We start from the raw sequence: 16762 nt of genomic DNA, 5'->3' as shown, positions 1-16762 counted from the left end.
TTGGGACCTCCCGACAATCTGTGCTTCGGAACGAGCGATTGTCCTTTGGAAAACTGACAGCAATTGCTCCCTTGGACTTGATTTCCCTCTAGGAGAAGGTCATCAGTTAGAAGAAAGGGTCAAATGCTGCTCTAACTGTTCTATCCCCCAGCTTTTGAAAGTGGGAGTTATCAGTAAATAATAAGCATTTTTCAGAGCAATCTTCATGACTTTTCTCTCTCTCTTTCTCTCTTTCTCTCTCTTCCCCTCATGCAGCCATGGCTTGAATGGTTTGAGCAAGTTGGCCCTGGGTGCTGAGGATAGTTCCATGGCTTCACCAGGTGCTAAAATAGCTCGATTGCCAAGCAACAGAGCGGCAAGCCCAGATGGGCAGTGCATCACCCCTAGGGGCTTGCCGAGTGGATCCCCACTGGGGCACATGCAGGTGTCTGTCTCTCTGCTTCCCCACCTCTCAATTAAAAAAATAAATTGTTATAGTGGTAAATCTTATGTATATTTTACCAATGATTTAAAAATTAATTTTTAAAAATTAAAGTTTCTAGGCTGCCTGGAGATTTGGGGGAATATGACTGTAAATACTCTATTTTGCTGGATTGGGAATGCATCAGAAGTTTTGTCAGGAGTGCCTAAAATGGGTAGAAAATTTTTACAATAGCTCCCTTTGAAACAGTTTGACACATCCAGGCACTGCAGAGAACAGATAAATTAATTCAGACAGAGTAAAGTTAAGGCTGAGGTTGTTTTGCGATAATAGGGCCTGAGGGCACCTCCACCAGCCGCTCAGGACAAGGCTTCCAGCGGCCCCTCTGCTAAGTCCCAGGTCAGCCTGGTCATCACGCCCTGCCTCTGGGGTGGGCACAGCAGGAATGGCAGTCACAGAATCTCAAACAATGGAAAGGACATTAAAGGGTCATTCAGTTTAACTATCACTCTCAGCTGGCTGCTCTGAGCTTTCCCTCAGTGATAAAGAACTCTGTATTTTCCAAGACTACCTAGGCTAACTCTGAGCAGCAACCTGGGTCCCTACACTTTCCGACCATTGTTTCCATTTCCATCTTCTGACAAACGGAAAAACCCTTGCATTGAAGAATCCGCCTAGGAACACCTCAGTTTTCTGTGCCATTTCAGTCTAAAGTGCAGGGTGGGGCAGAAGTAGGCTTACGGTTGTGAGTACACCAAACAGTTTATTCTTGTATTATTATTTGTTAATTATTATATTATTTTTCATACAAACAACTGTAAGCACAGTTTTTTTTTGTTGTTGTTGTTTTGTTTTTGTATTTCTCTGAAGCTGGAAACAGGGAGAGACAGTCAGACAGACTCCCGTATGCGCCCGACCGGGATCCACCCGGCATGCCCACCAGGGAGCTACACTCTGCCCACCAGGGGGCGATGCTCTGCCCCTCCGGGGCATCGCTCTGTTGCGACCAGAGCCACTCTAGCGCCTGGGGCAAAGGCCAAGGAGCCATCCCCAGCGCCCGGGCCATCTTTGCTCCAATGGAGCCTCGGCTGCGGGAGGGGAAGACAGAGACAGAGAGGAAGGAGAGGGGGAGAGGTGGAGAAGCAGATGGGCGCTTCTCCTGTGTGCCCTGGCCGGGAATCGAACCCGGGACTTCTACACGCCAGGCCGACGCTCTACCACTAAGCCAACCGGCCAGGGCCTGTAAGCACAGTTTTGCCCCACCCTGTAGATTTGCTTTATTTTGAAAGTGCTTTGGGAAGGGCTGATTTTCTACTGAACAGAAAATATTCATTTGACACATTCTTCCGTGACTGAAACAGAGATTTTTCTGTACAGTACATATTTACTTTTTAACAGGGACACCCTGGAAACATAAAGGCCAGAACCCAATGTAGCCTTTTTTTTTTTCACTTTTTAAAAATTGATTTTCAGAAAGAAAGAAAGAGGAAAGAGAGAGAGAGAGAGAGAGAGAGAGAGACATCAATTTGTTGTCCCACTAATTTATGTATTCATTGGTTGATTCTTGTATGTGCCCTGACCGGGGATAGAACCTGCAACTTTGGTGTATTGAGACGATGCTCTCACCAACTGAGCTGTTCAGTCAGGGTCTTCAATGCAGGTATCTGAATGATGTTAATTCTAGACACGGTGGCAAGTCAACAGGACGATGTGGGACCAGTTGATCATGTCATACAAACTCTCAGCTGCCTTCTCCACCTACCCAAAGTCCTGGACCCACTGTGAGGCCTGAAGCTGCCGCTGTGTTGAGTCACGTCAGGGTTAAGAGGGAGGAAGACCTGTACCAGAGGCCGAGGGTCAGGTACCCGGGCTGGATCATTTCAGTTGTGTTTATGAGTCAGAACGACAGCAGACCCAGTGGCGATGGTTTTAAAATTAATTTTATTTTTTCTTATTGCTAAAATGACTCATGTTTCTGTATAAAATTTAGGGATGGGGGGAAGACACAGAGAACCTAAGATAACTATTCAGTATATTGTGTGTGTGTGTGTGTGTGTGTGTGTGTGTGTGTGTGTATCCTTCCAGCATTTTTCTATGCATATGTTATTCTTTTTTAGCTATAAAAATCAACATAATTCGTGGTAGCTGGAGTGTTTGCAAAAGTGGAAATATTCCATACTTTTGTTTGGAAATGATCTACATGTCAATGTAGTTCTCTTGGCTCCAGGCATCTTCTGTAGAACGCGTGAGTTTGGGTGATTCTTTGATGTGGTTGGGTTCAAGGCACAGGAGTGCATTGCTTACCCTGCACCAAACCACATGCTTTCTCTGCAGTTATTCAAAGAAATTCTACATGATTCATCTGAAAGAGAAATGCAGCTTTGTCTCCGACCTAGACTGCCTTTCTCAGACTTCTGACTCCGTTGCTTTCCTTTCTCTTAGATGGAGAGACAAATGTCAGTGAACTCCAATCTCCTGGGAATGCAAGGCCCAAATCTCAGCAACCCCTGTGCCTCTCCCCAGGTCCAGCCGATGCATTCAGAAGCCAAAATGGTAAATAACACTTATAATCACCCTTTTGTTATTTCATGACTTTTTTCTTTTGATTTCGACTCTGACTTCCACATTTCGTTCAAGTCGGGTAGACGGCTCCGTCTTTGTTTTGGTGAATAGGTCTTTCTGTGGAAAGGCCGTGTGCAGAGCTTGGCCTTTCTTTGAGGATGTTTGTTACCGAGCCTTAAAGTAGATGATCATGTAATGAGCATTGGATCAGCACATAGCCTTAAGGAAAAGGGACATGGAGAAGTTCCCGGTGCTCCATAGGGGTTAAGGTGGGATACACCCAAGTATTCTTATAACTTGAAATTTAAAATAATTCGGAGTTTCTCTTCTTCAAGTTGGTCACAGTTTCAGTGCCACTTTTTCTGTCCCTATATCTATGAAAACGTACTTATGATTTTCAAACACACTAGTATGGAAATATTTGGAGTTGATTTGTTACAGTTGTCGGATTTGACGTCGTTTGGAAAGGATCAGAGCCTTGTTTCTTGCAAGGTAACCGAAGGCACAGGATTTCAGGTGACAGCCTTGAGTGACTTTTAACGTGGGACATTTATGTGCAGTAAGGTTCGTCATTCCAGTCGCAGTCATAGATAGATTCATGCATTTATGTTCTACTAAATATTAATAAAAAGCAATGCATGTCCAACTTGGCAATATAAAGTGGATTTCCTGGTTACCTGTAGTGAGGTTGCTTGAAGTAGGTCGTTCAATTTTCATATAGTTAAATTCTAACGCCACGATTAGTAAGCAGAATACATCGCAGCAAAGGTTTTGCTATCTGCTACTGAAAGATCGCTTTGGCTAGAAGTTGGAGGTTTATTTGGTTTGCTGACTGACAGCATTAGGGGCCGTGTTTGATGGCTGGTGGGAGGATTTCTTGACAGTTCTGAAACTAGCCATCAAAACCAAGGGAGTTCATTTTCAATGGCAGCAAGCTTTTTTTTTTTTTTAACGTCTGCTTTGATCACTTTCTCTTGGAAACTTTGTTCATTTGACTTGCAGCTTCTTGACCCAAGGAAGCGACTGAACCCCCAGTGTTGGCTACCTTCGGCAAATAAAATCTGTGGTCGAGAGAGTTCTCTTTGCTGTGCCACAGTCCCTGTGACATGCCAAATGGCACAGACATCTTCAGCAAAGCTCGTTAAATCTTTTTGGAATTGGCAAATATTTTTTCAACTCAAGCCCTGCAGAGCCAAACCAAATACTTGCTGGCAGAGTAGAGTTCAAACTGGCATCTGTTTTGGAGACCAGAGTAATGCCATTTACTTTTTTTTTTTAAGGAAAATAAAAAATGAACTGTGAAGGCACTTAAGAAAAAAACAAAATTAAGTTATTCATGTGCATGAGTAAGTGTTGTGGGTCTGAGCATCCGATGTCACTCCGCCCGCTGGGTTATTCTAAATCCTCCTGTTGGGTTGGGGGTCTGTATCCCCTTAGGGGGGACCTCCCAGACAAACTGGAGGTGGATTCTAAAACTCAGTTCCAAACCACATTTCCCTGCCAACTGATTTTCACTGGGTTTTATGCTACCACTTGACTCAAAGTGTCCTGTCCTTCTTCTTGCTGGCGGAGAAGGAAAAACGCTTCCAAAGGGAGTATGGGTTTCTAATGATATATGTATATGAAATAAAAACACATGGTATGGCAAACAGGGAATAAGATCAGTTGGCGACTAAAAGGAATTGGTCTGCACTTATGAAAACAGTGTTACCCCACAAATGTTTGTTGAGTTAAATTTACTGAGCAAGCACACTACTCTGCTGATTCATGTTCTCGGTGAATAAATATTTCCAGACCCATGATATCTAGGCAAATGAACTCTGTGATGGAGCTGCGGCTTAGGGAACATGGCTCTTCAGCTCCACCCCACACTTCCACACCTAACCCCCTTATAGCCCATACGTACCCGAAGCGGAAAATGGTAGTGTTGGCCACTTGTATTTTGGAAGAATAGCGTTTACTTAATAGCTTGCAAAAGTGTGAAGTAAGTGACTTTGAATACATTACTCAGCATCTCTATTCTTATTCTGCCTGCATTGTTCACTGGAGAAACCAGCGATTGCCATCTACTCACTGTACAGTATTTTCTAACAGCTTTGGGTTTCTTAGAAGAAAAGCTTTTATGAAACACAAAGTAGTGAAGGAAAAAAAAAAAAAAAAGAATCTATGATTTTAATGTCAGCCAGAGCCTCCCCAGGTTTCTGAGAACTCCGGGCTTTGTTGTTACATGCCTAATTTTCTTCCTGTGTAAGACGGGAATGAATTCCAGATTTCAACCACGACTCTTGTTTCACTGTTTTCAAGGACTTTTCCAAAGGTCACACATGGGCTATTGTGATGAATGCACTCTGTGGGGTGTGTTCTCAGAGCACAGGAGAAACCAGAGAGGTGTCACCCACATCCCAGCACGGCAGGCCTATTCTGCTGCAGACAGTGGTGTCCATTTCACACTCCCTGTTTGGCCACTGACAAAAGCCATCATCTTGAATCTCTGGTGAAACCTGGAGGTCCTGGAGGTAGACAAGAGCTTAAGACAGGATTGCTTCAAATGCACAGCTTTTGTTAGAAGCTCCCTGACTAGTGATTGCTTGGTAGAATATATCCATTTTCCTTACCTGAAATCGGCCATTTCTATTGGGGGAGAGATAAAAATCGGTGTCTCCAATAAACTCTACAGTACATTAACCCGAGACAGACTAAATCAAGCACATGTGTTCTTCTTCTGACTTAATGTCCATTAGTACCAAGCAGGGACTTCAATGTACTGTACTCACATCTGCCCAAGCTGGTTTTATCATATTCTGGCAGATTATCATTTAGTTTTATGGATGGTTGTTCTGAAGAATTAAGCCAACAGACATATGGCTTCGTAATGACACTAGTGAATACATGCATACTGGATTTTGTTTGGGGGGTCAGAGCAGACTGAAATTTGTGCGAGCCTCTCCCCCTTTCCAACCATCCAAAACAACAGGCTCTTCCTCGCGGACTCCTGGGATCAGCGAGTGCCTTCTATCGACACGGGGCCTGTTAGAAAGGAAGTCCACAGGAGACCTGGCGGGCATCTTGGACATCCAGACGGGAAAGGGAGGAAAAGACGGGGGTGAGCATAGAGAAATGAAGAAAGAAGAGAAAGAGGACACAGAACGGGCAGGGAAAGTGAAAACCAGACTGGGACGCATTTCCAGCCTCTGCTGGGTGCAGGGAGTTCTGGAATTATGTAGATTTGTATTTCTTTCTATTTGTGTGAATTATACCAGTTCTAGCTGGCTTTGGGGAAAGTTTTCCTTGTCTTTTATTTTATTTTTTTAAGAAAACCATAATAGGGTTAGAAGCTAAAAAGGAGGTGGGAGGAACTTGTCCATATACATGGCTTGTGTCTCATTCATGATGAGCTGACTATTAACCATTCTGAAACTTACTAAAATGAAGGATAGCACATACACAACTATTCAGAGAGGATTCTGCCACTCTGGCCAGATTTTACCTTAAGTTTGGAAGCCTAGGGAGAAGTGTGTATAGCTGCTGTGGCCTGGTTTTATCCTCAGAATGGCACCAGGGCGTGGGTGTCACCCCCATCTTACAGCTGAGATGACTGAGGCCTAGCAGTTCAAATACTCACCCCACAACACATCACTTAGCACAGGCTAATGTCTCAGATGCCAATGACAAAGCTTTTTAATCACAACATTTATCCTTTAGATAAAAATATCATATAGCTTCTAGGCCTGACCTGTGATGACACAGTATATAAAGCGTCAACCTGGAATGCTGAGGTCACCGGTTCAAAACCCTGGGCTTGCCTGGTCAAGGCACATATGGGAGTTGATGCTTCCTGCTCATCTGTCCCCCACTTCTTTCTCTCTCGCTCTTTCCTCTCTAAAATGAATAAATAAAATCTAAAAAAATACATCATATAGCTTCTAGATATCAGTAACCAGCGAGGAAACCACATCCTTTGGGGTTTTATATATATATATATGTACAGACAAATGGGAGACGAGAACGGGAAGGGTGGTGCCGCCCTGCAAATAACCTGGGAAGGATGAGGAGCGGTGGGTAGCATGGGACTCCCCCCTTGGTTTAACCAGAGCTCTGTGGCCTCGCTGACTGGTCCAGCTTCTCTGATTCTTTCTCCAAACACATTTTTATCTTGACATTTCTTATTTCCACATGACTGATTAGAAACTCCCTGAAGGGTCATTCTTGCATTGTGTAAGCTCCATGTACCGAGAAAGGCCCCCATGAATGAGAACTGAATTTAATTGAGTTGAGTTGGATTAAAATTATGGGAAGGAACCAAGCCCTAGCCGTGGAAATGGGGGTAGGATGGAGCGGGCAGGGAGCAATGAGGGGGGCTGAGAAGGAGAGAAGAAAAGTAGGTAAACGCTCAGCTAAGTAATTAGCACGTAAGGAGTAGCGGACTACATTCATTTTCTTTGAAAGATCCTTGAGAGAAGAGCACTATGTCCGTCCCTGAGAAAACAGCAGTAGGACAGCACTGCTCTCCTGGGAAAGGAGAGCAGTCAGGATGCTGGTTCTCCCACTGTCACGGACGGGCTTTGCTGTCTGTGGGCCATCAGCTGTCAATACCTCGTCCGCAGTTAGGTTTACAGTTTGCTGAATGCACACATAAATATATGTATTAATGAATGAATGAAATAAACCGAAAAGATTGGAGTCAAGGAGTTTTAGAACTGGAGGGTACTGAGTAAAGACCTGGAGCAAATTCTTCATTCTACAAGCGAGGACAGCACAGCCTGGTAAAGACTGAGGGAGATCAAGCCATCACTTAAACGCAAAACTGGTTCCAGTGCAGGCCTTCATTCTCGTTCTCAGAATTATGTTTTTTCCAAAGCAGTTGTACCGATAAGTGACTACCAGCACTTCTCTTCTTGGCTCTGGTTCCCCCCTGGCAGGTTGGCAGACAAGAACTGGGGTGGTAGAGTGAGCAATCACGGTTAAATCTCCACTTTGTTTTGAATGTCAACCTGGGTGTGTTTGTGTTTGCCTTTCCCCTCCCTAATTATCGGGCTGGATAACTGTTTGCCTACAGTGCCCCTTGGCCACCCACTGTCCGACAGATAAATCACAGAGAAGCCTGGCTCCATATGGAGTTGCCTGGGAAGTTTATACACATGAAGAGACAGTCTCCAGGTAACATCTCTCTGGCGCTCTTGAGAAATGCACTTCTTCGAGCTGGCTATTTGCTTTAAGCATCCCAGCCTCACTTTCCTAAAGGTGTAGGAGGATAAAGGAGGGGAATGAACCGTCTGTCTGCTTCTCAGGAGCTTTGTGGTGAAGCAGAAAATACTGTTGACTTTAAAGAAGCTCTCATTAGGCCCTGGCCGGTTGGCTCAGTGGTAGAGCGTCGGCCTGGCGTGCGGGGGACCCGGGTTCGATTCCCGGCCAGGGCACATAGGAGAAGCGCCCATCTGCTTCTCCATCCCCCCTCCTTCCTCTCTGTCTCTCTCTTCCCCTCCCACAGCCAAGGCTCCATTGGAGCAAAGATGGCCTGGGCGCTGGGGATGGCTCCTTGGCCTCTGCCCCAGGCGCTAGAGTGGCTCTGGTCGCAGCAGAGCGTCGCCCCCTGGTGGGCGTGCCGGGTGGATCCCGCTCGGGCGCATGTGGGAGTCTGTCTGACTGTCTCTCCCTGTTTCCAGCTTCAGAAAAATACAAAAAAAAAAAAAAAAAGAAGCTCTCATTAACCTTCTTAAATTTTTTATTTATTCATTTGAGAGAGAGAGAAAGAGGGAAGGAGAAAGAGAGAGAAACAAACAGAAAGAGAAACATTGATTTTTTGTTTTACTTATTTATGCATTCATTGGTTGATTCTTGTATGTGCCCTGACCGGGAGTCAAACCCACAACCTTGGTGTATCAGGATGATGCTCAGAATTGTGCCAGTAGTCATGTGTCCCTAGAGCAGTGATGAAAACACAATGATGGACTGAACTGAGGTGACCCCTTTGTTCCAGAACTTTCCTACCTCACTGCTATGAAAAAACACTCTCCAACATCCAGATAAGTAGGAATTATGTAAGATTCCATGACAACAGTAAAAATCTACATTCTCACTAATATATATACAATGGATCTTTAAAACACTGTAGTAGAAACAGTGATTGTTAACATTAATCAAATAACTGTGCATGTAGCAGAAACCGTGTTAAGCATCTTATAATATATCATCTTATTTAATCCTCAACAATCCAATGAGAGAAATGCTATTCTTAATCTCATTTTACAAATGAGTCAACTGAGAGGTTGGGTAATTTGTGAAGAAAATACGAGCTGATGAAATACGGTGCTGCAGTGTGAACCCAGGCAGGGGCCCTTGGTCCTGGCCCTAAAACACAATGTTTTGCCAGCAATGGGGCTGATGACTCTTTAAATTTGTATTAGCAGAGCACTTTCCAAATCTCAGAGCTCTTCCACATACCTCGTCTCATGGTGGCCTTATTAGCAACCCAGTAGGGTTGACGGGGAAATATTCCCGTTCTCATTTTGTAGACGCAGAGAGGGTCAGTGACGTTTCCAACATCACCTAGTGGCATAACCAGGCCCTGAGCCCAGGTCTTCTTTAATTCTTGCCCTGTTTCTAGTGTATCATGCTGTCCCTGCTGTCCGCATGGTAATTTACTCTGAACAAAAGCAAGTTTTGAGCCTCAAAGTAATAGCCCAGGCCCAGCCATCTATTAGCCTGTGCCTATTATATTCCCCGGTCCTTATCAACTAAACACTGGACAGAAGCCTGGTCCATATTGCTGTCTGGCCAAGACAAGTGATGAATTTGAGGTTAGCTATCGTTATTAAAGAACTAAAGTGACAGCACTTCTCTAAGAGCGAATAGAAGCCCCAGCTCCCGTGTGTTGGTTGGAAGAATTAGCTTCCATATGCCATTGCCTCTTTGCCCATCTAAACTGGAGAAAATTCAACTTAGAATTATATTATGCCACTTTTTAAATAAAATGTAACTGATTAGCTTGTGAGATCATTAACCAGAACTAGCAGCTCTTTGTCTCTCTATCTATAGAACAGAATAAATTTCAACAGAATTTATATTCCAGGTGTGGATCAGAACCCCGCATACGTGGAATGATACATTTAATCTATTTGTTTTGAAAATGAGAATTTAAGAGATTATCAATTGCCCATGAATCACCAAATTCCAAAGGTGATTCATGGGCAATTCGTAGGCAGGGAAGGAGCTTGGGGATTATTTTAGCCAAATCCTCTTTCCTTTATGAAACAAAGTCCTGAAGCTCGAGTTAATAACTTGTCCAAGGTCACATAGCTAATTAGCAGAAGAAGGGGGATTAGAGCCCAGATTCTGAGTTTCAGGTTTATACAGCTTTCACTCTTCGTGTGCTAAGTCCGGAATTGACAGGAAAGTCATCTGTCAGTCGCCGTGATAGTGAACTTTCTAAAGGGGGTATTTCCTGAAGCATTTTTCTGCAGGGTTTGGTTAGAGAGGCAAAGTCCCTGGGGGAGAAGTGAGTCAATCAGCTCCCCCCCTCCCACTTTCACACAAACTGAGAATTGAAACTAATCTTATCAGACTGCCCAAAGGAATGAGCAAATTCTCTATAATTTGTCTTAAGACTCGGGGATCTTGACGTAAGACCACTAAGCGATCTGTATTCGTCACCCAGAGAGCGGGTACACGCTAAGTATTTTATCTCTTGGCACCTGACACAAGTTGCCTTGATTTTTGCTCGCCACCAAGCAAAACTAGACTTCCCGTGTCTCATCGCTGTTTATTTTGGGGGCAGCCAGGATCTTACGTGGGCTTTGGGAGACCTGTGCTGTGCTAGCGTGGAGCGGTAACTGAGCTCTCTGTACGCACACACACCGGGGTATCGGCCTGTCCCTTGCCATCCACCGGGTCTCTCTTCTTGGCTGTCCTCGCTCTGCCCGCATTAGCGGGTCCTCTTACACACATTCAGTCCTTCCCCCGGGACTCATTGTCTCCCCAGATTCAGTTCTTTCTCTTTCTGCCAGTATCCGCCCTGTTTTGGTAACCATGGCAACAGGTGAAATACAATCCCAATATTTGCCTGCTGCCTCTGTCATCCGGCCCAGCACGTGCATTGCTGTGTCCTGTTTTTGTGTTTGCTTGGTGTTCCCAAGCCTGAACTCGGCTGTATTTGGGCAAGGACGCTGCCCGTGGTCTGGGTTCGGAACAGCCCCTCAGACAGGACGTGTGCGCGCACGTGTGGCCCGGTCTGCTTTGGAACACTGTGCAAATAAGCTCAGCTTGTGTCGGAACAGGCAGGAAAAGAAAAGAAAATTCACAAATCTAGTGACAGGGAGCTCTGCTTTGGAGAGGAGATATATTTCAGTCTTTTTCTTGGAATTCAGTGTAGTTTTCACTTTCCAAGATTTTTGCCAGCACAACTAATAATGAAAGTTTGCTCTGCGCTTGGCGATGATGGCTCTGCCTTGATTTGGTCTTTTATGTGGGAGTACAGAAGGTCTGTCAGAAAGCTTGCGCCTTGAGGGGGGCAGGGGGTGGGGTGCTGGAATACACAGAGAAGGCAAAGGTTTCCTAAAGATTGAAATTCTTTTTCTTAAAAAGTAAAAGGGGAATCCAATCTTCAAGTCCAACAGTAAGGAAGACTATCTTTCCCCTTGGTAGCCTCTTAAAATTGACTTTTTTTCTCTCTCTCTCTCCTGTTAGTTGGGAAAGCTAGGTTGTGTATTTGCCTTAGTATGAATAAGATGAATCATTAGGTTCTCAGAATAGCTAAGTCCCGAACAATAAAAATAAACACCAAGAATTTTTTATTTCGAAACAATATTTTGAGTCACCAGAAGAGATGTGTTTGAGGAAGACAAGATTTTTATCCAGCTGTGGCCTTGGAGCCTAGAGAGTTAAAATGCAACCAGGAAGGCGAGGCGGTGACTTGATAGCAACAGAGAGCTGGGATCTGAGGTTCAACGGCAAGCAGGACCACCCTCGGGTAGAAGTTCAGAGCTGGCGAGCGTGTCACTTGCACCCTTTCCTGGAACGTCCTCTGCCCTTTTGGCATCTCTGCACGAGAACGTGTCCATGTTTCCAGGGTCCTCAAGGCTTCAGTTCGGCCTGGTGTCGCTGCCAGCCTTTTCCGCTCCACTCAGCTCTGCACACCGTGGTCACTCCCTGAGCCCAGCACCCTCCGAAGGGCTCCTCCTGGCTGCCTTGACTGTCCTATCCTATTTCCTTTGCCTCTGCAAACTACACTTCTTTTCCACCAGAGGGGGATGCTCTGCCCCTCCGGGGCGTCGCTCTGCCGTGACCAGAGCCACTCTAGTGCCCGGGGCAGAGGCCAGGAGCCATCCCCAGCGCCCGGGCCATCTTTGCTCCATTGGAGCCTTGGCTGCGGGAGGGGAAGAAAAGAGAGAGACAGAGAGGAAGGAGGGGGGGTGGGGGTGGAGAAGCAAATGGGCGCTTCTCCTATGTGCCCTGGCCGGGAATCGAATCCGGGTCCCCCTGCACGCCAGGCCGACGCTCTACCGCTGAGCCAACCAGCCAGGGCCTCTTTTTTTCCAGACTCACCGAATGCACCTCTCCTGTGAAGTCTTATCAACTTCCTTAGTTAGGAGCCACGCCTTCTACTAGGTTAGACTCCATTTGCACCTTGTTTATCTCTTCCTTGTATCTTTATTAAATTCCTCTGTCTGTGAACGCGCCTCGCTGCTAGCCTGCGGACCCCTGGAGAACAGAAGCTAGTTTGATTCAGTCCATGTCCCTAAGGTTGGTTCTCTCCAGCACATTCATAGAAGGAAGGAAGGAAAGTCTGATAAACTAATTTAGATGGAGATGTTACTGAGACTTAATATGTCAAACCCCCCTCCCCCTCACTGTGGGCTGTTTTGTTTTGTTTTGTTTTGAAGTTTCAGGGACAAGGTAGAATCTAAGTCAGATGATTGATTCACCAGTGGTAGAATTTCAGGACCCGTGGGTGGGTGGGAGAGAGACATTTGAGCAGGTGAGACTCCTGCCCACAGTTTCCTGAATCTGCCCACTGCCAGCCCCAGCCACATGGAGCTCTAGCTCTGCAGAGAAGCCTGCCTGCGACCTCTGGGTCCATGGTCTGGCATCACCTGAAGGTGAAATGGTTTTATATGAAGGTATTTTGAGACTTCAATATGAATTCCCCGTGATGCAGACCCAAGACTTTAGTACTTTTTAAAACATACATAAACCCAAGATTCCAATGTAGTTTTTGGTTCAAAATTAATACACAGTTGACCCTTGAACAAGGCAGGGATTAGGAGTACTGACCCCTTCATGCAGTGTAAAAGTCGTATGTAACTTAAGTGGGCCCTCCAACATTGGTGGATTCTAAACCATGATGGAAAATACTGGTTTTGACTGGGGTTTGTTGAACCCGTGAATGCAAAACCCAGAGATATGGAGAGTTGACTCTCTATTTATTAAAAAAATATTGTGCATAAGTGATCCCACACAATTCAGACTTATGCATTCAAAGGTCAACTGTATAGTGGCAAACTTTGGGGGATATGATAAAATGAAAATATTCTTTGCCCTTTTTGTTGTTTATATATGTAATATATGATATAAAGGTTAGGTTTGTAATAAATATATGATTTATATCCTGCTTCTTAAAAATTTCATGTGATGATATTAGCATTTTCCCATTATCATTAAGTATCTTTTGAAAACATTTTAGTAATTGTATAATTTGTCCTATAGTGTCACATAGAAATTTAACTCTTTATTTCTATTTATTGATATTTAAATTTTCTATACTAGAAATAATGCATTGATTATAAAAATAAACAAAAAAAACTGATCTAAAATTTTTAAACTATATCTTTCATTATTTCCTTTAGGATAGATTCCTAGGATTAGAATTATTAGTTCAAAGAGAATAAACATTTTAAAGACTTTGTATATATTCTTCCAAATTTTTCAAAATTTATACTAATTTTTGTTCCTGCCTGTAATATAGAAAGATATCTTCTAGCATTTGCTGAAGTATTAAGCATTATCATTTTTTAAACAAAATTTTTGCCAATTTTTATTTGAGTTTCTTAAGTTGTGGGTAATGTGCACATCTTTTTCTATATTTCTTGGCCACTTAATTTTTTTCTTTGATACATTTATGTACTCTAAGGAAATTTCTCTTAATTGGGGTTAGTATTGGAATCCAGGGTTAAAATGATAAGAGCAGATTGTTTTCTCCTCTACTGCATTTTCCAAATTCTTATTAATTAGCTGGCTTTACTACCTCACTTTACTCATTGTATGGTTTGCTTTTAGGACTAATTCAGACCTTAAAATAATTTAGGTCTTTAGTTTTTTACTTGATTTTGTTTGCATGACTTTCATTTAGAAGCACAGTGTTTTGAGGGTTTTAAAAAAAAACTTTCCTTAAACTTTTTGATTTTTTATAGTTATTCAATTTATTTATTTCAAAAATAGGAGCTGCTCAAGGAGTATATATGTGGCTGTTCTACATTTTCTGTGTTTCCCTAACCTAGCCGTTGTCTATTTAAATCTATACCGGAGTGTCTAAATAAACCACAGCCATGGTTTTTGTGTGAGTCTTTCACCATTCCCTGAGGTAGGATTTCATGGACCCTGCTCTTACCCCGTTTATGAGAACTCAGCCCTGACTCTTTTTATGTCACCAGTCACTCTGTAAGTATACAGACTTATATTGATTAAACTTGTCATTATTGGTGGTTAAATGTTGCTGAGTCCATTCTCAAGCGAGACAGTTAAACAGGAACTGTGAAACAGCTTAAGTCCCAGGGGTGATGTTGTTGTTAATGTGCTGTGACCCAGTGTATGCACAACATCCACCGTGTCCTGTTTTCAACAGCCCTGCTCGGCTCCTGTAGACTCATGCCTATGGCTTCTTTTCTGGAGTCAGTCCGTCCCATCTATGTCCTTCCTCTCTTCCTGCTGCCTGCTGTTTTTCCAGCATTATTGGCTTTTCCAAAGAGCCCTGCCTTCTCATGATGTGTCTTTAATGGAATATTATTTTAAGGTCCAGTGAGTCTTCTGTTAACTGCCCCCTGCTTACTAGAACCTAGGCTCCCTGAGGGGAGAAATGTGAATCATTGCACACAGTTGACACAAAATATTACCTTGTCAAATGAATGAAAATAAGTAATTAATTATATGATAAAATCAAACATGCATTGAGTGCTGGTCCTGGGCCACGTGGCACTGTGATTTCCATGTAGTGGAAATATACCCCAGGATCTATAAAAGGGATATAGGGACATAATAACAGGGCCTCTCTTAAAGACTTATTCTGAGGATCAAATGAGGTAATAATAGGAAAATCATTTGGCATAGTACCTGGCTTGGTCCATATATATATATATAAATTAAAAAAAATTTTTTTTTTTGCTACTTTCAGGTATACTTCTCTTTCTTTTACTGGTTTAATACATGATGTTTAAAACGTACCTATATGGATGTAATGGGCAGCATAAGGAATGTAGTAAATAATATTGTAATAACTTTGTATGATGACAGATGGTTACTAGACTTACCATGGTGATCATGTCATAGGGTATTTAAAGGTTGAATCACCTAAAACTAATAGAATATTGTATGGTCACTTATACCCATTAGAAAGAACACACTTGTACAAAGTTCATAGTCTCATACATAGAAGAGAAAACTGAGACTAAGAGAGATTAAGGACCTCACCTTTGATCATTCAGCAAAGTGTGGTAAACTCAGTTTTAGAATTCAGCTCCTACTTTTGATTAATGCCCTAAATGACTGTGCTTTTTTATAAAGACTTGGATATAGAGACCCATGGGAGTTATACAGCTGTTGCTTTGAATTCACCAATTCACTGAAATACGTGAAAATAAAAATGACTTTTAAAAAAGGTTTTAAAGAATTAAGAAACGCACTTTCAAAAATACAGTTCAGTGCAGCGTATTTTAGAATTTAAAATTCTTGTTCCTGTTTCACACTTTGTTCACAAACATATAAATATGAAAACATTTTATAACATGAAACATTTTCATGTTAAAAAAATTACACAAAGGACCAAAGGCTCACCAAGGAATATATATTAAATTCCATTGCCTAAAAATAGACTTTTTACTATGTCTGTACAAATTACTTTAAATTATACAAATATTTGGACTATGTCTAGCCATGAGACTCAAATATGTACCCTAAAATGACACTAGCAGGGCCATGCCAACATTTGGCATTTATTTTTTTTCCAAAACACCCAGGATCATTATTAGTTTCAATGAGAGCTTTCCTTATGCTCTGCAAGTGGGCTTGGAAGAAACGCCAGTGAAGGAGGAAGGTGCTCCCCGGGACCTTGGACGGAGGTGGTTGTTTCTGAGACCCGGTAAAGAAGGCTCTTTGCCAACATACCCTTCGGAACAGCCATACCCGTGATAACGGAGTGTGAAGACCTGATTATTTTCAGATCTGATGAATGAGTCCAGCTGTTCTGCAGACCAGTATGGGGTATGTGAGAACATGGGATCACAGCAAAAGCATGTTTATCTCACTCCATCATTGCAGTGAACTTTATCTCCTGGGAATTTTCTTAAAGAGCAAGTCTGGACAGAGTCATGGCTTAATGACCAGGGGTCTCTAAGTGAGCTGTTCCTAAGTCCCAGTTGCGCACAGAGAGGGAGCCTGCATTTGGAAGGAGAGATAAGCTAAAGAGCCACGCATGCTCCTTAGACAAAGATAGTTTGTCACATCACCACCGTTAATCTGTTAGTTCCCACTCACTTGGTTCCAAAAGAGCTCTTTGTAGATTTATTACACAGG

The 16762-nt window shown here is 43.2% G+C and overlaps 1 protein-coding gene across 3 annotated transcripts in view; it reads left to right on the top strand.

Moving 5' to 3' along the window:
- Window positions 1-16762, top strand: part of CREB5 (cAMP responsive element binding protein 5) — a 407936-nt gene that overhangs the window by 310099 nt on the left and 81075 nt on the right. For all 3 annotated transcript variants that reach the window (XM_066354151.1, XM_066354152.1, XM_066354153.1), the window contains one exon: window positions 2864-2974. In XM_066354151.1, the coding sequence (XP_066210248.1) occupies window positions 2864-2974 (111 nt within the window). The remainder of the gene's footprint in view (window positions 1-2863; window positions 2975-16762) is intronic.

This window comes from Saccopteryx leptura, chromosome 12, assembly GCF_036850995.1.
Source record: "Saccopteryx leptura isolate mSacLep1 chromosome 12, mSacLep1_pri_phased_curated, whole genome shotgun sequence".
Taxonomy (NCBI): Eukaryota; Metazoa; Chordata; class Mammalia; order Chiroptera; family Emballonuridae; genus Saccopteryx; species Saccopteryx leptura.
Note: the sequence above shows the minus strand (reverse complement) of the source record. Positions and strands in the feature narration are given on the sequence as shown.